Raw genomic sequence first — 22,626 nt, 5'->3', positions numbered from 1 at the left:
CATTTAAGGGCGAGGAGAGGGGCTCATTTGATTGGTGTGATGTGTGTAAAACCCACTCCACGCCTTCTCTCCTCCCTCTTTCCGACTTGCGTAGGTAGGAGGGATGGAGGTGGGAAAGAGGAGTAGCTGCTCCAGCGCGCACGGTGTGCCAAACTTGCAAAATCCGCCTGGCCACACCCAGTTGGTGAAGCACAGGTGCGCTGCGCCTCCACCTCGCCCGGTCTGTGAAACTAGAGGCCTAAACCTTTAATGTTTGTTCAAACACAGTTCTTTATAGCTTATTACCAGTGCAGTAGTTTATTGCCTCAGATGACTTCAGTCATTTTTATCAAGTGTTCCTAGACACATCTGTCAGTCTCCCTAGCCCTGAGACCATTTGAGACATATTTCATACACAGGTTTCAAGAGATATAAAGTAATTTATCAGCTGAATCACCCTGGGCATGTTGAGTCAATATCAGAGGATCTCAGTGTGTAGTGATCTGTTGACTGTTTTCTTTTAGCTCTGTAGGGAGAAGAGAGTCTCATGATGCAGTGAGGGCATGCATCTCAATGCCCTGCCCAGGAATGTCCCTGAATGAGATACAAGGACATACTGACATCATCGGGGACCCGAAGGTAGATTAAATCATTACCTATTACAAAAGGGCAGTTATTTTATTGGTATGCTGCCAGTTTCAGTTCTAATCACAAAGATGTCTTTGTAGATAGAAGTGTATACCAAGCCCATTTTTATGTAAAGTATGGTTGTTAAAGTAAAATAACATTACCGTAAGTGCACCAGAAAGATATGATTAAAACAAAGACAACAAAAGACTGATCTTCAGCTGGACTAATAAAGGCAACAAAAGACAAAAAAACAAACAAACAAAAAAATGAATTGTACTTAAATGGTTTCTTTTTTTAAATACAGTGGGAGCAAATTAAAACAGCAAAAATACTACATGACTGTCTTAACAAGTGAGATGTACTTCAGGCTGATTCCACCAACTGTCCCTCAAACCCTCTTACACACAGTTTCATCATTCGGCCTTTATTACCAAACCTTATTTTAAGACCTTTAAATTTATCACTGTGTCCATAATTTCACCATTGGAGCCCAATTTATTCATCCAAAGAATCTATCAATAATTTAACAAGTGAACCCATCAAGTTTTGAAGAGTCAGACACACTGTGTTGTAGTTTGAATATTTGATTATTAGTTTGAGTTCAAAATTTGTAAAACTGTGTCCATAAATGTCTCCACAGAGGACAGCTTGTAGAAGACGATGTCGAGCAAATACAGTGCCATGCATTGGTCAAAAGAAGGAATGTTGATAGCATGTTGTCAATTGAGAGATTCAGTAATTCATTACTTTGTCACTTTATGAATCTGACACTGTCAAGGTCAAAGTGTTCATTGTTAGCTAGTGCCATACAGGGATTACTACCTACAATGTATATGCAGAAGTGTGGAAGAATATGTAGGTAACCTCTTTTTTGTCCTTCTACAAAAACACAAAGATGCAGATGATGAACCTGAGACCTGATGGTGAAAATGGATCCACAGTGAAGAGCCCCAACCAGGATGCTGTAATAGGTCAGATTTTTCTATTCTCTGTTGTGTAGAACTGTCCATAATTACTTACATTCACTGCAATTAGTAATAGACCCCTCGTTGAAAATCTTGGTACCTGAAAAACAAGATGTAGCTAACTTTATGGGAATGTTAGCTGTGCCAATTTTAGCATGCTAGCCTCAAGGTTTTATCTGTGCTTACCATTTTACAGTCTGCAGGAAGAAGTGAAGACCAAATATGACAAATATGTGTAAGTTATAAACATGATGAATATGCTATAAGCAGTCAAACAAACATGCAAAACGCTGAATTTTTTCAGTGTGTGCTTTTTCTTCCATATTTATGTTCATTTTATTTGTTCTATATTTGCATTTGTTTATTGTTTCGGGTGGCAGTTTGAACTGAGGCAAGCAGAAACCATTTCACCACGGTTATATTTCACGCCGACTTTGCCCTTTGATGGGGATATTGTATATGGCTTTGACCGCTCATCTTCACAGCTCCATGCACTGAAAATTTGCATGCGCAGGCTCATCCAGTCGGGATGAACCTATTCATCCTTGTGGGGGCCTAAGCTCCCTTTTGGCCTGGCCTAAAAGAAACTGGTGTGAAGGAAGATCGACTGGATTGTTACTTTAGAGCTGGTGATTTTGAGGTGTAGTAAGGATGGGATTATCTTTTGTACAGTGCTACATCTTGAAATTTAAGTCAAAGTTTACAAACTTTACAGTATACATATATATCTATTAACTAAATTGAAAAAGATGGACAAACAGTACTGCTGCTACAGATTTCGGGGTAGAACAATTTAACAAGCTAAGCTTTAGAAGCATTTTTTTAGTATGAATGGGATCATTAGTAAAGAGCTCATTTAATGAGAGCCATAAGACTGACACTTGTCAACTACACTCATTTTTCTGTATAGTATGTTTTATATAGTGCAGCATTACAGCAGGTGTTTGGTAATATGCAACACACTCCACAGGCCTTCACAGCCGACCTTAGATTGTATAGAAGGCTTACTTGTAGCGTACATGATAGTTAGTTTAGCTCATGCAGTCTGGCTCTCCTGAGCTTCTTCGAGCTTCTTTCTTTTAATTTCCTCATGCTTTGGGGTAAATTGCTTCTTAACCATTAAGTTAGCCAGAAAATTCTTTTTAGGTGAATGGAGAGATAAAAGATTCAGGCATATTGGTTTAAACGCAAACTGGTTTTGACCTCATGGGGTTCTTAGATGGAAAAACATGTAATTTACACCTTGTTCCCTTTTTAGACAATACAATGGAAAAACACATTATTCCATCACATTATGAAACTAGAAGGACACTCACAGAGTGCAGACCTCCAAGGGGCCAGATGACCTATCTCTCATTGTTTATGAAAGTGCAAAATAATTTGTATATCTGCCCTGTGATTCTGATCCACTCCAAAATGTTATGTTTTCTTTCTTGACCCATGCTACAGTCTTCCACCAAGTTTCATAAAAAACGTGGTTACTTTTTCTGTAACTGAACCAAACTGAAAACATAACCTCCCTAGCAGAGGTAATAACAAACACATACAGAGTAAATAGCTTGAATACATTTTAGGTCCTCTACTACATCCAAAGAAATGCAAAGGGCTTATACTGATGAAAGTGAGGAACAGCAATGCCAACCAAAAAAAAAAAAGAAAAAAACAGAGCCTGTATCATCCTGCTGCCAGTACTGGTGTTTTCTCCAGGCTAGGGTCTGCTCAATCTGGAAATCCATCGGTTTAAAAAAAAAAAAAAAAAAAAATTTCCTTCCTTTTTTTTTCTACAATGTAAATTACAGAATATGTTGAGAAATTAGGGTCTGCTTGTTTCAACAATTTTTTGGATCTAATGATCAGGGCTCTTCAGATAGAGATCGACTGCCCTTGGATCCCTTTTGGATGGGTTACAATTAACCTTGGGTGCATTTGAATTGTGTCTCATGTTTTGAAAATTAATTAATGAACATCAGGATTGGGTAGGTTTTCCGCCTGTCTGTTTTGGATTTTGCCCAAAACTTTGTACCAGAAAGAATCCCAAACATGTCAAAACACTTGAGGTCCATTTGGCTTGGGTTGACAGACCACTCAATGACAATTTGTTGCAGATGTTATATCTCTCGCTCACTCCAACCCATACACATGCTTGTTTCCATAACTGAAACTAGATATGGCAAATGAGTCAAAAAAAAAAAAAAAGACAGAGGGCGAAATTAAACAGGAAATAAAACTTTATTTGGTCCTTATTTCATTGCAGTGGCTTACAAAATTAAAAATAGCAGCAGATAAAACTCTCCACATTGCTCGGGTAGAGGGTGGTGACAGACCCCGCTTAAATTTCATTGGCCAGAGTGACACCATCAGCAAGGCGCTGCAAATATCAAGCGTGTTGGATATGGGCAGACGCCTGCCCTCAGGGGTTAATCACCTCATTAAAATTTCAGCACTGCACCAGCTAAGCACGCTCATCCAAGCCACTGCTGAGTGAATTAACTTTGCCTTCAGCTGTGAGCTGAATTACACCATCCAGAGTTGGCATAAAGTTGTTGGGCCTCATGTAAAGTTGACAGAGCAGTTTTCAATCTGATCCTTGAAACTAAGGCGACACAAGGGTTAGGGTTAAAAACAAAAATACAGAATACAAAAATAAGTACAGTTCAACCAACAGTAAAATAATGTATTTTTACACTATACTGAGAAACTACATGTGTGGATCTTTGGCTGTAGCTGTATGTTATATACAAGTTGTGTTGCATTTTGTGGTGCATTACTTTTCGTAGGTTAACATACGAACAGTGCATGAGAAAAGCCGGAATGTCTCCTTTCCATCTACTAAAAGCATTGATGCAAATGTTGTTTTGGACCATGACTCACCGAATGAGCCGGCAAAATAAAGTGCTAATATCAGACAGGCCATTGGTTGAGCTAGTCAGCACGTTGATCAGCTTAAAAAACTATCAGGAAATGTTTGGATGCTTAATGATGTATCTTTATTCACACCACAGCTAGCAAGAGCTGTCAGTCCATGTCATAAGCTTTAACTAGCACAAGTTTGTTTACATTAAGCCTCGGTGCTCTCACCAGCTCAGCTGTCAATCAGCACATATGCTGCCCACCCAGTAAGAGGGTTAGAGAATAAGGAGCCATCTCTTGTAGCTTGGTCACTCTAACTTTTTTTTCCCCACAACAAATAGGTGTGAAATTCATGTTTTCAGGTGGACTTTAAGGAGGGGTGTGTTGTCATACCACAAAACAGAGATGAAAGCTTTACATATTCTCCCTCTTTTGTCCTGTTTGTTTGGCTTTCTTTGTTCCTTTGTCCTTAAAAAATTAATACATATTGTAGGTTTCTGTCCAGCTTGTATTTAGAAACATGTCCACCTTGTTTACTTTTTGCAAGGGCTGTCAGCATTAACGCATTAATTGTGATGTGATTAAGGTCCGAGCATAAGGCATTAATTTTTTCTAGTAGCATTAACCGCGTGCTACTGTTTTGTCCCATCATTGTAACCTCACTTAGTCAAGTCAAGTTACCACTGTCATGGTGATGAAAATATGGGCTTTTGAGTGGCTTATGTAATTTTCAAGTTCTCCAGGTGGCTCCATTGGTGAGTAAGGAGTAAACAGAATCCTGTATATAATGTAGTGTAATGTTTTTGTGTTAGTACCACATTCTGTACATTGGACACAATAATTTCAATTTAATACCTGTAAAAGAAACTACAGCTGGACTGTTAAAGTGTACACCCAACTCACTAATGGTGTAAATTATAAAATAAACACAGCATAAACTACCATGTTATAAAAGAACAGACACATTGAACACATATAAACACTAACAAAAAGTGACATTTGTGTTTTGGAACATAAAACAGCAAACCTAGCTGCAAATTACAAACTACTCAGTCCAGCACAAGGCATGATGGGAAATGTGGGTGTAGCTCCAGGAATCGATGAGAAGAACTTTGTCTAGTTGCTAGGCTAATTTATACAATGTAAAATGCCATAGGCTTTTGCTAATGATATTAGTTTGTTGTATTTGTGGGGAAAATCTGTCCAGCAAAAGACAGCAAAAGAAGAAGTGTTTTGTATGTGAATCATTCTTCATTCATTCTAACAAAGCCGATTTGTATAACTGTGTTTGAAAGTGTCTCTATGAAGCCATGTTTAATGTGTGTTTTAAGTGTGTTTTGAATCAATCAAATAACAGCACACAGAAACTTGACTGCTGACTAGCTTTGGAGGTGTAACTGCAGATCAGACACAGCATTGCACAAGTATATTTAAGCAATATCACACGAGAGGGAGTGATGTTGTACTGTGATATCGTCACGGCTGTGATTCGGTCATAGGCACAAGGCCGCAGGCCGAGTGCCGAAGACAATTACAGCCGTGACGATATCACAGTACAACATCACTCCCTCTCGTGTGATATTGCTTTTATACAACAGTTCAACAGTTAAAATGCTTAAATTATCTATTTTGTCCTCATTTTTCAACATTTCTTAATCAGCCTTGCTTATTTATTTGTCTTCCGCCAACAAAAATAGTTCCCTCAGGACTCCGCTGTCACCGTTGCTATGTAACGCAGACATGGTGCGCCAGGCACTTACTCTTTATACACATTTATCTGCACGTTTCCATTAATTGTGCAGCCGGTGAAATAAGTCTCTGGTGACTGCATGGTGGACTGTCGCTTCACAGGCACAGCCGACTCTGCCTTCTGATCTGACAGTATGTTGCTTTTCTCCAAGTCATTGAGCTCCGCTGATGAAACACTGACAAACCTGGATGTGTGCTCAGATGGATTCAGCTTCTCCTCTCCCTCATCTTCCTCTGATGACCATTCATAGTTCAATTCAAAACTTATTTTAGGAAATAAATCCATATTTTTGGCTGTTTGACAGTGGATGAATTAATTAGCCTACAACGCAACTGCTGACCTAACTGACACTAACCGTCAGTTTTGATTTGATTGTTGATTGCAATCAGCTGTGAGGCGGAGTGATACATACACAGTGAAATAACCGTGATGTTGTTCTCCAATATCGTCACGGTTTTACTGTCTCTCGACCAATCAGATTGCAGGGCCGGAACTAACTGTTGTATAATGTGTATTAAGGGGACGTCCTCAGGTTGACATGTGACCAGTCATAAACTTTACCATCGAGGGAACAATAGTTTCATGCACACAGGACCTGTATGAATCAGAGAAAGCAACTAAACTGGAACTCCTGAAAAAGTGCAAATGTTGTCACATTAAGCGGAGATTATTGGACGTCAGTGGGTGAGTTACTGCACTTTCTCAGTGTGGAACTGTTTAATCATTTCAAAAGAAAATAACAATTAACAACACAAAAAAAACACTGAATTTGACATAATAAGCACTTTGAAGTTGTCTCTTACCTCTAAGTCATGGTTTAAAGACCACACTGTTGTAGCAGTGCAGCACTGATTTGAAAGAAATACACCTAAAAGTCAAGATCATAAAGTAAATTCCCAACCAATACACTAAAAATAAATAGATAAAAATAAAAATTATGTTTGCTTCTCCTTGTAAATATGGACTTCAAAATTGTTTGGAAATGCAAAATAATGGAATTTTAAATGTGGTTAAAAAAATGTGATTTATCATGATTAACTGTTCAAACACTGCGATTAATTGCAATTAAAAAATTATTTCTTTACAGCCCTACTTTTAACACTCTTTCACTGAAATAAAGGATTTTGCTTTTGTTTTGCACTGCAACCTGATATTCACTAACAAGAAGGGGTGTAAATCACCAGTTTCATCACAATACCATATTGTATCGATTCTTTCGACAACAATATGATATTTTCCAATATTATCAAGTCTGCAACGATACGATTTTGATTTGATACGATTCAGGGGTCTGCGATCAATATTGGGCAATATTAGCCTAAATGCCCATTTAACACAGTCTGTTGCAAAAGACGCTGCCACCCCTTTCTTTTTTACTTTTGGCCATAAAACACATAAACAACACATAAATAATAAGTAGGGCCCGTCTGCAACGCCAGGGATTAGTATGCCAGGGGCCCCGCCCCTGCCTGCCGCCCAGCACACAATGCACCCAACCCCAATTTCTGTCCCTGCGGTTGGTGGGCCCACAGGGCGACGGCTCCATGTTGTCTCTTCGGGCTGAGCCCGACCAGGCCCCATGGCCTAAGGCCCAGCCACCAGATGCTTGCTGGTGAGCTCCCCCCGGGTCTGGCCCAGGAGGAGGCCCCGGTATCCCCATACTGAGGTACTCGTGTACTCTGCTCCTGAAAAGTCTGTTTCATCGAGGTCTTTGAATCACTCTTAGTCTGGTCTCTCCCCCAGGCCCACTTTGACTTGGGAGACCCTACCAGGGGCTATTAGCCCCGGACAAAACAGCTCCCAGATTCACAGGGACACTCAAACCCCTCCACCACGTTAAGGTAGCGATTCTCAGAGTGAGGGTAGAATGGAGCGTGAGATGGATCAACGGGTCGGTACGGCTTCTGCAGTGATGCGGGCGCTGCGCCGGTCCGTCGTGGTGAAGAGGGAGCTGAGCCAGGAAAGCAAAGCTTTCGATTTACTGGTCCATCTACGTCCCAACCCTCACCTATGGTCATGAACTCTGGGTAGTGACCGAAAGAATGAGATTGCGGATACAAGCGGTGGAAATGAGTTTCCTCCGTGGGGTGGCTGGGCTCAGCCTTAGAGATAGGGTGAGGAGCTCGGACATCCGGAGAGAGCTCGGAGTAGAGCCGCTGCACCTTCGTGTCGAAAGGGGTCAGTTGAGGTGGTTCGGGCATCTGACTAGGATGCCTCCTGGGCGCCCCCCACTGGAGGAGTCCCGGGCACGTCCCACTGGTAGGAGGCCCCGGGGCAGACCCAGAGCACGCTGGAGGGATTACATATCTCGTCTGGCCTGGGAGTGCTTTGGGGTCCCCCAGGAGGAGCTGGAAAGCATTGCCAGGGAGAGGGATGTCTGGGGTGCTTTGCTCGGCCTGCTGCCCCTGTGGCGCGACCCCGGATAAGCGGATGAAAATGGATGGATGGATGGATGAATAATAAGTACAGAAAAGTTCACTTTAAACTGACTCCACTGACACAAATAAAAAAGCAAATGGGATAAGTTAACCATCAGAGCTTTCTGTCAGAGAGCCCTTTCTGGAAGAAATCTTTTCATTTTAACCCAAACCATCATCTTTTTCATGAAACTTAAGGAATATCTGTCTTAAAAACTTCAAACTTCTCCAAGATCATTCAACAAAATACAACATTCAGCTCAGTAATAATTGTCAGGGTTCATGGACAAAACAACTGTTTTTGCTAATCACCCATCATTAGCTTAAGCATGTTTACATTACATAATTTAGCCTAGCGGCTGGCGGACATTTTCCTCTTTTCATAGCTTAACAGATTACATGCAGTGTTATTATTTTTCTTACTCACCGGTGGTTAAAGTCACTGCATCTCCTGACAGAACACCTCGGTTGAATTTCAGCCTGCATGCACGGTTTTTCAGCCGAATGTTGTTAAAACAGAGCAGCTAATGTTGCTAAAGCAAGAAGCTAGCGGAGTGAGCTTCTCCTCAAGGCAGGTAATGTTACATCGTGTTTTATCTCGTAATGTCATTGTTTAGATATGCCATGTGCTTTGTCTCTTATCCTGTATTTTCTCCAAAATCCAAAATATTTTGCTTTGCTGATTTATTCCCGAGTAAATAACTTTATGCTCATCGTCTTTCTCTTTGCTGCTTGCCATCTGCCTGCTGCTGTTTGATAGTGACACAGACTTTCAAAATAAAAGCCTATGCTAAAGATGACGGTATGGATCGATGTTTTCACTTTGCATCGATGTGATTGGATCGTTGATCATTAAATCGATATATCGATCCAGATTGATGGATCGTTACACCCCTACTAACAAGATGCCCTTTAAGTGAAGATGAGAACATGGATTCCTTCAATTTATGCACACACGACTTCGCTTAACTACCCTTAGTCTATTTAATAAACAACATAATCCTACAAGTACAACATATTATTACCTCCGCCAAGAAGGTTATGTTTTCGCTGGCATTGGTCTGTTTGTCTGTTTGTTTATCTGTCTGTTTGTCTGCAAAATAACTCAAAACGTTATGAACGGATTTTGATGAGTGGATAAAATAATAAATAAAGTATATCGTCTGACAGCCTCAGCAGCAATTCCAATTTCTAAAAAGACGGTGAAAATAGCGCCATCTGGTGGCGGGAAAGCACGTCTTGTTCTACTTGCTAAATATTGTTGTAATTCTAAAGTTGAAATTAATGTTCTTGCTTGGAAAAAAAGAAAGTGAAAAATACAAAAAACATTTTATATTCTGTGTTGGTACAAAATAAAAATGAAATAAATACACCACAGTGTCTCCATGGTGAAGGCATATATAACCTAATAATGATAGTAATGCAAATAAACTAATTGTGATGCAGGCTACAAAATCTGATGCAGAGGGGGAGGGAATATCACCTACTTGGCGGAGGTCTGCACTCTCTGAGTGCTTTTATAGTTATTATTTTTATTTGTCTTATTTTATTATTATTAGCATCATTACATTTTACACATAGTATGTGTTTTTTAAATGAAATCAGAAGATTATTACTGCAGTGTTGTCTTGTGACATGGAGCAGTTATTTATTAAACTTGGTACAACAGAGAGGGGATGTGAGGAGGACAACAACCTCACCGCCTATCTTAAAGGCTTTTTGAAGCTAATCAATTCTGAGCCTCTGTGAGTCTGCCTTCCCAGGAAAGACTGTGTCACACCGGTTCTTGTTAACTTCCAACTAAAGACCAAACTAATCAATAAAGTCTCTGTTCTATGTCTTCTCAATTCTTTTTTTTTTCTTCTTGTTTTCAGCTGGGTCAAAATAACCATTTTCATCTCAAGCGGTGCTTAAATTTTTAATACATGGAACCTGCAGTCATCATTTAACTATAAAGGGTGTTTGCTAGGATGTGTCCCCAACTCAAGCTCTAAATACAGCTTTTCTGAGCTAGTGAGATTTTCTCAAAGCTTCATATGCTGACATTTGTAACACATTTGTTACATGATGTTAGTTGATTTTACAACTGAAAAACATTACACATAAAACTGGTCCTATGGTCCTGTACTGTATGTGTCTGTGTTTTCATAGCCTAATAAGGCTGCATCGCCACATGCTTGTCACATTTTCCTGTAATGTGACAACTTTGAAAAAAACTAAATTAATTTGAGCACTCTAGCTTAAAAATGAAACAAGAAAAAAGTGAAGAAAAATGAGCTTGTAGAAACCCAGAAGAGGGATGTAAAGTCTCATGTGTGTGCGCCTTAATTAATAAAGGGGGAGCAGCTGTTGCCTTTGCTCCAGCGTGAGATTGCCTGCAGGTTCCTGCCACGGGGTACATATTAAAACATGAGCCTGCATGACAACAGCTAGAGGATATCTTTTCTTATTTGGATTTTGTGCACACTGGACGGATGACTACTGTGACACATCTTGTTTTGTTTTAGATTTCTACTTTTTGTTTTGAAGTCTAGAAGACTCTGAGAGCTGAACAGCAATGCAAATGATACAAACGCCACATATTCGAAATGTAAGCTCTCACAATAATGTGTAATTCTGGAGGGGCAATGTCAGACTTTTGATTGAACAATGCAAATTCTGCATCTTTCATCTCAAAGATGAGAAACATCACATACAACATGTGTGTTTGTCAGTGGTGCTTGATATGTTCCACATAAAATACACATATTTGAAGTGTATTGAAGTTTCATTTCATGTCCCATTCTGTGCATTTCATATTCACAGTGTGATCAATGCATGCCAGTAGTCGCACCCATTAAAAAGCAGTGGTTAAAGTGAGCTTGATTTGCATTGGCCGAGTCATTCTCTGTGGCAGGGCTACATATGGTGTAATTAGCAAAGTCATTACCCAGTCTCACACTTATGTGTAATTAGATTGTACTGAACCACCATTTTTCAACTTGGCTTTAAAGAGGAAACCATGGAGCCAAGTGTGAGTGAAAAAAAAAAAAACAGACTAACCATCTGTTGCATGTCTGCTTTGAAATGACCAAAACACGACACTAGAATCAGCTGCTTAGTGCTCAAACAGTCAGAATGATGTGGCAGGAATAACAAGGAGGCATAAGGGAAACAATCATATGACACTGCAGAGACAATCCATTATTATTGATTGGTAAAGCTGCCCTCATTCAATACTGATAGCTCTTTCACTGATTCAAATCTTCAGTTATCATTTCAAGCACTTCAGAATAAAGAACAGTTTATTCTCCATGTGGAACAGCTTTACACAGACTTTCCTTCAAATACTGGTGCAGAATTACAGCCCAGATAATATGATGAACAATAGTCAATTATTATGTTAGTGCAGATATATTTTAAAGGTTTCTTCAGTGCCACTTCAACCATGGTTACCCTGTTGTTTCATTCCTGTTGTTCTCCCTCTCTTTCCCGGGACCCTGAGCCACTTCAACTGTTCTCCTTGTGCCGCAGGCTCCGGCTGCAAGATGCGAACGTTGGACAGTGGAATTGGGACCATCCCCCTTCCTGAATCCTGTTCCTTCTTCTCCTCTATCCTGCACCTTCTCCCCAAATCCTCATCAACCCCAGAACAGTCCCTCAGTCCTCCCAGTGTCCCTGGTTCCTCCAGTGAGGATGTGTCTCCTTCCCCATTACCCCGGTGGAGGATACCCTCCAGCTTTAAGGACAGCAGCCATTCAGGGGTGCCAAACTCCCTCTCCGACTCCTCCATGACCCATATCCAGTCAGTGCCTTTCCCCACTGTGGCCTTCCTCCAGCCCATCCAACCCCAGTCTGAACCCATTGTGACCTCTGCCAGTTTGTGTGATACCCAGAGCAGGCTACCCAGACCACCACCAGGTACGGTAAAGCCAAAGATTTTTCCAGCAAGAATCATGATGTGTGGACTGAAGTAAAGACGATGCTCAAAGTGTTTTCTCCATTAAGTGCTGTGGGCCTATTATTATTATTGATTCTAAATTGTTAGCCTGAATTAGTCTAGCCAGTTCTGAAGAACAGGACTTTCTTATTTTTCTGAGGTTTGCTTGTAGTATTCCAAGTTAGATTCAACAAACTCTTAACTGCACAAACGTGTTGTAAATTGCTTGTTTCAACGTGAATAATACCACCTCTTTATGAGTTTGTGTAATTAGCACCCCTACTGTAACATAGATGTGGTCTGTTACTAGTCATTGTTAGGGGGCGTGGCGAGGGCAGAGTTGGCGATGGGGAAAACAGTCCTTTCCCTCAGCCTATGAATAATGGGAAAGCTTGGTTTTTGAGCTCACATGAGAGCCACTATTACATTTACTATAAATGTGATTAATTAAATTTACCATAATATCAGTATCCTACAGCCATTAACACTATGATGAAAAGACTTGCATGTTTTAGTGAATTCCATGCACGTTTTGAGACAGTAAATCAATACTAACATTACTCAACGCCATTAGCCTGTGTTTTGATGATGTGCTATATTGTTATCATGCAGGGATTTGAAACCTCAAGAACTACAGGTCCTTTGAGGTGCAAAACCTTTTTACCACTGGCTAGGTCCTTTTTGCTTAAACATAAACAGCCCCAAAATCGCCATCACCAAACCCACCAACTCTGTTTAAATATACAGTCATTTCAGAGCATGTAGAGGCAGCATATTTTTACATCTTGCAGGTGAATTAAAGGTTTATTTCAACCAACTAGTCAGTCATTGTTAAAACACTGGAAAAGACAAACCAAGATGGTTACTGTGAGTTTTACTTTGTTTCTGTTGACTTTGAATCAAGTGCATTTTAGGATGATAAAAGTACTTAGTTTGAGTTTGGCGGGTTTGATGATAACAATTTCGAGACTGTTTGTGGTTAAACAAGGATCTTACTCTTTAACATTAAGGTCTATCTCTGTAGGAATCCTTCTGATAATTTTATCAGACTTCTAACGATGTGCACGTCATTGGCAAAAACAAGCACTTTACTGGACGTAAATTGACAATGTGAACATGCCCTGAGTGTTTTACATTGCAACCTGGCTGCTGTTCTCGCTCAATATTATAACAATTTCAAAAGATGAAATTAGGGTCCAGTTTGAAAAATACCCTTTAACGCTGAATTTTTAGTTTAGTTTATTTGACATGCAGAAAGACACTCAAAAATTCTTCAGCAAGGTAGCGAATGCTTTGTTTTCCCCCCGGCTTAAAAGGATGTGACATATTGTGTGAGCTACCATAAATACCAACTGTATCTATGACCTTGTAAGGCTGCCTGTTCCTCTCTGATAAATGTTATTTTAGGTTGTAGGGTCAAAATGGCAGTTTTGTAGTCTGATCCAGATACATAGTATAGGCTACACAAGATACATTTGTCACCATGTTAGATAGTTTTTAAAGAAAATGTTTCCAATTTACATGGTTCCAGCGATATTGTAACATTTTACAATATTGTTGTGTGGCTGTTGGTTGGTAAGGACCTGCATCATGTTGGATGAGGACAGAAGTTACTAGACAAGGATTGATATTTGACAATGAGCTGAAATCAATATGACATCATAAAATTGATTCACCCTTTAATGCTTTACTACTGTAGGTGCCTCTGTGCTGCTTCTAAACAACTCTGGAGGTGGAGTTTACTAACCCTGTGAATGCAAAGCTTTTCCACTAAACTCAAAACTCAGCTCATCAATCAAAATTAAAAATTAGGATAAAAAAGTAATTTTTATAGACATTTTTTCATATAACAAATTGCACTGTATAAGCTATAGAACACGTGGGGAATCTGTCAGCCATCTGTCACTGTCCTTTTAAAAAAATGACATATAAAATAAAAGTTGTATTTGGGTAATTTACTATTTATCCACAGTAAGAAGTACATCAAAGAGATACTAAAGCTGCATTCTTACATGAAGAAATGCAAGATCCTCTCCTGCCATGTTTTCTGCTTCAGTTTAAAGTGTGTTAGTGAAATTGAAGGAGCACATTTCTATATATATCTACACAAAATAGACTACTGAAAGCAGCAGTGATCTTGGTGTGTCATTACAATAGCCAGCGCCTTCATGACTACGCTGATAGCTTTCATGCAGGAGGACGCAGTATAGACATGGCCTGCTCAGTATGCTAATCACACAGCATTTGCCAAAGAAACACTCATTTTCACTGTCAAGAGGAAAGATGTATTTTGCGTATGGGTGGTTCTTAATGAGTCATGTTTTCAGATTGAAGCCCCAAGGGTTCTCCACCACACACATAATATGTATTTTCATTTGCACAGTTTCAGAAGGACTATGATAGTGGGATGAACATGCGTACACTAAATAAGTTGGTGCTCAGTTAAAGTAGCTGTGTCTCACTTCATTGACTTTATGATTTGAAATTGATTTGCAATCTGTTCCCATTCAGATCTTACTTAGAAGTGTATATATATGCGTAAGTGCATATATACAGCACAATTCATCATGAGCCATGTTGTGGCTGCAATAAAACAAACAAACTAAAAAAAAAAAAAATCAGAATCTTTAAAACTTTACAGCCTGGAAAGCTTGAGAATGGAAACCGCTGCTTCTCTACCCTGTCAACGATCAATTTTGCAGGATCAAAAATAATGGTACTTCCAACAGCTCATAATTCCAAAGCTCCAGTGGTTCGAAATACAGTATGTACCACTGGACCAAAAGCCCATTTGTCCTACAATCAGTTATCCCAAATATAAACATGAGGAGTGTGACTGGTTAGGGTCATGGCTCATCATGCTCAACGTTAGACATGAAGATGAAGCTGGCTGGCACCTCCTGTCCGTACTTTGGTTCATTTCATCCATCAATCAATCAATCAATCAATTTTATTTATAAAGCCCAATATCACAAATCACAATTTGCCTCACAATGACAGCATCATGCATAATAATTTGCCATGTGCGCAATTGTTTTCAGGATATTGTGCTGTTATACAAATGGCCTTTCAGTTCAATTGGACATTTTTTTTTAAGACTATTGGAGCTTCACAATTATTAGCGGCCAAAAGTGACACTGGCAGGTTTAATGAGTTCTAGCTAGCTGATTAAAGTGACATTAGCTCCAAAAGTATTTTCTAAACACCGTCTCCTGTTGACTGTCTTAAATATGCACTTAATGGCTACATATGTGATATCTTACTAATATACTTATAGGCTGGAGCTACATGCCCCAGAAACAAAAATCAGCACTATCACCAGCTGATTATAAATAACATAAAGAATAGAACAATAAAGAAGGCTGTCAAAGTTGCTTAAGATATAAATAATTTATTTTTCATATTTTCAAATAGTAACTACAGTATGTCTCACTTTTAACGATGCTAGAGAAAAAGCTTGTAGGGTGAGGACTAACCAATTAATATCTTGTCTGGTTGGGGTTGCTTAAGTATGACTTAAACCAAATCTAAGAAAGAGCTGTTAGTGTTAGCCTAAACTGCCATGTGATTCCTTGCCTTGTAAGTAATGCATGGCACCTACTTTATATACTAAGCTAGTTTGTCAGACATGCAAACGTCTGCATATTACATAGGGCAGATAAAAACTCCTAATTCCTTGTACTTTTTCCTCTCTTTTTTTGGTTTAGGAATGACTGAATACAAAGACACAACCTTACAAATTCTTAAGATGTATATCACTCTTGTTAGAGCTACAGGATCATATACTGTAGCTGTCAGTTATGATGTCAAACCTCATTTTTATAGCAACAAATAACTCCCTAAAACCAATTTAAACATACAGCAACAAGCTGAGAACTTAAGTATTAGAAAACATCTTTAGAAAAAAAAGTATTATGTACCTTGATAGTGGAATGAGTCACTTTGCGGATATTGTGGCACTCAAAACAATTATCCACTGATTTATAGACGTTTCTTTGCCAATGTGCGTCTATGGGCCCAGTGGTATCACATGACTAACCCTGAAAATTGCAGTATAAATGTTAGGCCACCATGAAAATTGGCTTCATAGCTTGGCACACTTCCTGAGGGCCTGAGGAAGCGGGCTTTATAACCTGTACTGCAGCCAGCCACCAGTGAGCAAACAAGATAATTTGGCTTCACTTCTGGGGAGCTGTCATGTCAGCCATCTTTATGTACAGTCTATACTATAGCCACATGCACACCACTTCAATATGAGGAGAAACCCAAGCTTGACAGGCCTGCTGTGCCTAGCTATGGTTAGCAAACAATCAATTCTACATGTTTTGCTAAGTTGTCGGGCTAGTTTGGAGAAAATAGGATCTGACACTGAAGCCCTTCTGGACCCACAGACAGTGCAGATTGCTAAAATTGCATCAGACTGATTTTTTTGTTGTGTGAAATGCATCTTTAAATGTTTATCTCCCGAGGGACATTTCTTCTGACACCCAGTGAATACTTTTGGCTGTTTGATTTAAGCAACTTAAACTGTCACTCCATATCTGGCGAAATAAACTCTTGCTTCATTTGCACAGTGTTTTAGGTTGGTGAGGTGGTTTTCACTTTAAGGTCAGAATTACAGATTTGTCATCATCCAAGATGTCAGCTGCTGCTCCTTTAGTGTCACTCAGATCTCCTGGCAATTTGAATTCAGAATGATAATCTTGCTCTCTTTGAAGATGTCAGCCTGCCAATCTCTTCTCCTAACTCCACATTTGACTCTTCTTGACAGGAGGGAGAATTAAATCTGACTGCTGAGAAAACCTCTGAAATGTGTTTCATTCTGTATTTTTTTCAGGTGCAATGGAACCAAAAAAGTTGACCTACATCAAATCAAAAACAAGAGCCACTCCGAGCCAACAGAAAGAGCAGACAAGACTCCAGCTTGCCAACTGTAAGACACGTAAACAGCTTTATTTAAGACACTTCTGTCCAAAAACCATGTTATATTCTGTGTCCACTTATCTTTATGTATTTATAGTTGTACACATTTTCATTCTCCAACTTTATCATCCAGCAACAGAAGCCCCTTCTTGCTAGGATAATAAAAAAAACTCCAGAAATATCTTTTACGATATCACCTCTGAACGTCAAAGTGACCTGTACAATTAACATAAACACTCTTCTGTATGATTAACTTGGACCTCCAGCCTTTGAAAATATAAATTCGCATGAGAAACTGAAAGCTGTTGAGGTCAAAAGACTGCTGAGAACTACAAACAGGGTCACAGTTTGTTTCAAGAGTTAGATACTCAAGATAAGTATTATTGTTTTTGCACCCTGAAGGGTTATATTGGCAAGTGTGATGAAAGTTGAAAAGATAAATCTAGAATCTGCCTGCTGAAGCCTTGTCAGACATATTCAAATTTTGCCTCCCCAAACTGACACTGTAAGTGGTAGCTGTAAAGATGAAAAATGTGCAACAATCACTTATTCACATTGTAAAAACAATGTATTTGCCTAGAAAGGACACTTTAAATGCTACACTTCCCTGTAAAACTCATTTCTACCCTCACTGAGCAGAAAGCAAGCTTAATGGTGGCAACTAAACACATGACTAACACAAACATCATTTGCATCTTACTACAGTACATTAACGTTGGCATTTACAACGTGTGTGTGTGTGTGTGTGTGTGTGTGTGTGTGTCGTAGATTGCAAGACATGCCTGTGTGTTAAAAACCAGCCACAGGATTTAGACCGCACATGAGGCACCATCCCATCTCACACACATAAACACACACACATCCCTGTACCTCTATCTTTGTGAGGACCCTAATTGACAAAATGTACCCCCATCCCCTGACCCTAACCTTAAAGGTCCCATATTATGCCCATATTCATGTTCATACTTGTGTGTTGGGTTTCTACTAGAACATGTTTACATGCTTTAATGTTCAAAAAACACATTATTTTTCTCATGTCTGCCTGAACATACCTGTAATCACCTTCTGTCTGTTCTCTCCCTTTGCTCTGTTCTTCTATCTTTATAGGCCGTTTCAGTGGAATTACACTGCTTGGCAACAGTTTGGGTCCATGTTTACTTTCTGTCAGCTGGTGTCATTCACATACAGGGCAAAACATTCCAACAAGAGATACGAAAGGACCCATTAGACTGTTTATATTTCCAACGGTCTATATAGTATAGTTGTGATATCACAAAGTCATAGAAATCCTGACAGCTTGTTTATAGGCACAGTTTCTGAATACGAACTGTGTACATTTCTCTGTGGATTGAGTATTCTAATACTTTTACTTTTACTTTTAAGGCATGGAAAACTGACTTTTCTCAATATGGGTCCTTTAACCATTACAGGGAAATGCCTCACCACAACTGTTATCCTAATTTAAACTTTATTCTAACCTAAATTTTGAAACCAAGTCCTACCCATCAAACAGGCCTCTGAAGAAGTAAAGTTCGTTGCACACACACACACACACACACACACACATGCATACACAAAATGCACATAAAGATTCTGTGTTCCCTTCGAGTCAGATGATTTTATGAAAGCAATTTCACTCTCAGAAATGCACTCATACAACTGTAATATTCTGTACAAGCGTATGCCATTCACAAATTTCCATCATTGCCAGTCGAAGCCGATCCAAGCTGGAGCCAGTAAATACCTGCGACTACTGCAGAGTCATTTGTCCTGGATGTGAATGCTGATTGTGCCCTTTCCCATTAAATACAAAAGCCAGATTTTAGCGGGTGTTAGTGGGGTTTTTTGTTCAGTGGTAAAGGGGCTTCAGACAGCTGACGTATGTGGGAGAGTGATGCAACGTTACATCAACGTGCAGGGCAGCAGGTTTCTTTAAATATCATCTCTGCCCAACACAAACAAATCACAAGTTGACTGTTTCTATTTGCATTTAAACTGTAGTTGCTCATGCAGTATGACTGAAAATGATACATGTTAAATTTACTTCCAACAACAGTTGAACAATTGAAATCACCATAAACTGTAATTTAAGGTGTTCTGCAGTCAGTAGAAAGAGTTGCTGACTTCCTTTTGAATAAACTTGGTTGTGTATGTGCAGGTTATTGGCACATATATAGAGGAATTGTATTGTAATATGTGATTCAACCATTTCTGGGGAAATAAATAAATACTGTATCATAAGAACCAACTTATAACAGTACGTGTTAAATTTCTTGAAATGGCAGAGGTTTTATTTTGGATGTTTGCATGGCACTGTGCTGCAGAATCTCACTCTACTCTATGTCTCTCATTTCAGAGTTTATGAAGCTGACTGAGTCAACCTGAAGCAAAGAATCAAGCAATCAGTTGAATTTATCACTCTAACACACATGGAGGATACCGAAATCCCACAGTTTGGACACCGCATCTCTGTATCAGGATGAAACGCTCAGAGCTGGACAACAAGTGAGCTTGGCATTGTGGGCTTCCACCTGTGCTCAGTGTAGTTTGAGATACTGAGTAGCCTTTGAGGTGTAGTAATGAACCTTCTGGCAGCCATGTTGGTGGTCTGCAGCTCATTGGCATCAGCTGTGTGCAGCTGATTGAATTTCTAAATGTACTTCTCTGCTGTCTCACAGGACTGGAGGTAAACAGACATTTACATTTTCCTGTTTTTTTTGTGTGTTTTTTTCAACTTGTTCTTACTCCAAACTCATCAAATACTGACGCTTGGTCAGTGGCCCTCGGCGTCTGATGTTGACACACCAAGGCACTCTTAAGCATCTATATGAGATTGAACTGTGATGCATCACTATTAGACACTCTGAGAAACTGACGCAGTATAAAGAGCAAGGGGACTTTCACCCAGGAGACGGCTGTTTGTCTTCCATGTGAAACCAAAGGTCACCACTGACTTATTTTAACTACGTGACATATATCATGTGACATACCCAGAGCATCATTTTGATGCATAGGATCACTGACCAAGCATCTGTATTTGAGAACTTGAGAGTAAGAATCTGTAATAGAAGTAATCATACTAAAATGTGAACACGTGACTGATTTTTTTTTTTTTTTTTTTGGTATCAGGTTAGCTACTGTAGCACTTTCATGGCTACCTGTTATCATCATTATCTTAGTTAAACACAAGCTAATGCATGTAGGCCTGGTTTAAGCTAACACTGGTGGCCAACAGCTGCATTTTTACACTGCTATGTAATAACCATACTTGTTAGCTAGTTAAGCTAACTGCATAGAAAAAGAACAACTAAAAATAGGAAGACAGTTTCCAGTGTTGCAGTAACCTGAATGCTAAAAAAACCCCACAACTAATCAGAGAATTAGCTCTACATAACTCTAACTGACTTAATTGATCTTCCACTGCAGCACACAGCTATCGTCTTTAAAAAGATACTTCTCACATTGCAACTCCAACACCATGTAATGGGTACAGCAATGTTATTGCAACCCTGTCACCAACAAATTATGTTCACGTACAACTAACTGAGTGCCGCTATACCGCAGAAATGGAGGAGTATAATCAAATGAATAAACTTTTCATTTTTACAGCCAAAATATTTGCCACAGTACAGAAAGGACTGTCAATACTATGTGGACTCCAACAAGGATTTGTCTACTCATCTATAATCTACACATGGAAACACATTACAGTAAACTATTTTATCAACTTTTGTAACCTGGTGGTTAAAATTGCATCAATTAAATTTGGCCACTAGGGGACAAAACAAAACACAATGACAGACAGAGGCTGTGTTTGACATTGCATACTAACATACTATTCATACTAAGTATGATGTAAAATAAGTATATAATGCATTCTAACCATGGATGTGTTAAGAGAACTGGATACAGCATTAGAGGTGGGGCCCCATTCATTCCTATGGAAGTTGCCCAGTGGTGCATGAGGCCAAAAACATTCAACTGCCACTTATGCTACCGGCCGAGCTGGCTACTTAATTTTAGTGCTTCGCTAATTTGAACGGTAAAAAAAAAAAAAAAAAAAATTAATCTAGCAGTTCTAGACTTTAAAAATGGTACCGGACTGAATGGATCAAATCCTGGTTGTGAAACAAATCTTTTTGGCTGGTGTGTCATTTACAGACATCTTTACAGACATTTACAGACACCTCTTTCCCAATGTAAGTCTATGGGAAAATGTTTTTTGGGGGGCCCAATGGCATCATGTGATGGGTTCTGGAGTTTCAATTCTGTTTGGGGGCCTAGTTCCAACTGCATAGTATGGGATTTTGTGAATGCAAGAAATGGATGGATGTATACTAGATTAGCAAGAATTTCTGAGTATGAGACATGACTTTACTCAACATACTCAACCGCCCCGAAACTCAATATGGCTCTTCACACTGTCCAATGATGGACTGTGAGGCAAACTGTTTAAAGCATTAACCGCTGGCCAAAATTTAATGATGTTAAAGTACAAGGCGGCACAGTGGTTAGTATTGTCGCCTCACAGCAAGAGGATTCCTGATTCAAACCTAGGCTGGGGGGCTTCTCCCACAATCCAAAGACATGCAGGTTAGGTTAATTGGTGACTCTAAATTGCCCATAGGTGGGAATGTGAGTCTCTATGTGTCAGCCCTGTGATAGTCTGGCGACCTGTCCAGGGTGTACCCCGCCTCTTGCCCAATGTCAGCTGGGATAGGCTCCAGCCCCCCTGCGACCCCTAACAGGATAAGCAGGCACAGATATGGAGTAATGTTAAAGTACAGTTAAGAGGAAAAGTGCGGGGACACACATAATGTAGTGTAGAAAACAACACTAAAACATTTAATAATTTTAATTTGCCTTAAAATAACACTGGAGAGAATTAAATGTAGTGGAAGAGGTACTGTTGATTTATATTTGTAATAAACTATTTTCATTCAAATGTTAGTCGATAATGTTGTGATGAAGAGATGATATATTGCTTCAGTGTCAACAGTCTGCTGGTAATGGCATTCATTCATCTTCATCCTCTTGAGGTTCGCGGGGGGGGGCTGGAGCCTATCCCAGCTGACATCGGGCGGGAGGCAGGGTACACCCTGGACAGGTCGCCAGTCTATCGCAGGGCTGACACATAGAGACAAACAACCATTCGCACTCACATTCACACCTACGGACAATTTAGAGTTATCA

General features: G+C 39.6%; 1 protein-coding gene across 3 annotated transcripts in view; it reads left to right on the top strand.

The window, feature by feature from the left end:
• The window catches only part of LOC126393124 (nck-associated protein 5-like), a 114,992-nt gene extending 92,400 nt beyond the window's left edge, over window positions 1–22,592 (top strand). The window contains exons 10-14 of one of the 3 annotated variants that reach the window (XM_050049001.1): window positions 504–618; window positions 1,505–1,580; window positions 12,105–12,491; window positions 17,348–17,443; window positions 19,790–22,592. In XM_050049001.1, the coding sequence (XP_049904958.1) occupies window positions 504–618; window positions 1,505–1,580; window positions 12,105–12,491; window positions 17,348–17,443; window positions 19,790–19,791 (676 nt within the window). In that variant the 3' untranslated portion in view covers window positions 19,792–22,592. Of the gene's footprint in view, window positions 1–503; window positions 619–1,504; window positions 1,581–1,770; window positions 1,810–12,104; window positions 12,492–17,347; window positions 17,444–19,789 lie in introns of those variants that run through there. The other 2 variants (XM_050049002.1, XM_050049003.1) reach the window with 2 other exon arrangements.
• Window positions 22,593–22,626: the final 34 nt, after the last annotated feature.

This window comes from Epinephelus moara, chromosome 7 (assembly GCF_006386435.1).
Source record: "Epinephelus moara isolate mb chromosome 7, YSFRI_EMoa_1.0, whole genome shotgun sequence".
NCBI classification, from domain to species: Eukaryota; Metazoa; Chordata; class Actinopteri; order Perciformes; family Serranidae; genus Epinephelus; species Epinephelus moara.
This window is presented reverse-complemented; position numbering and strand designations above follow the sequence as displayed.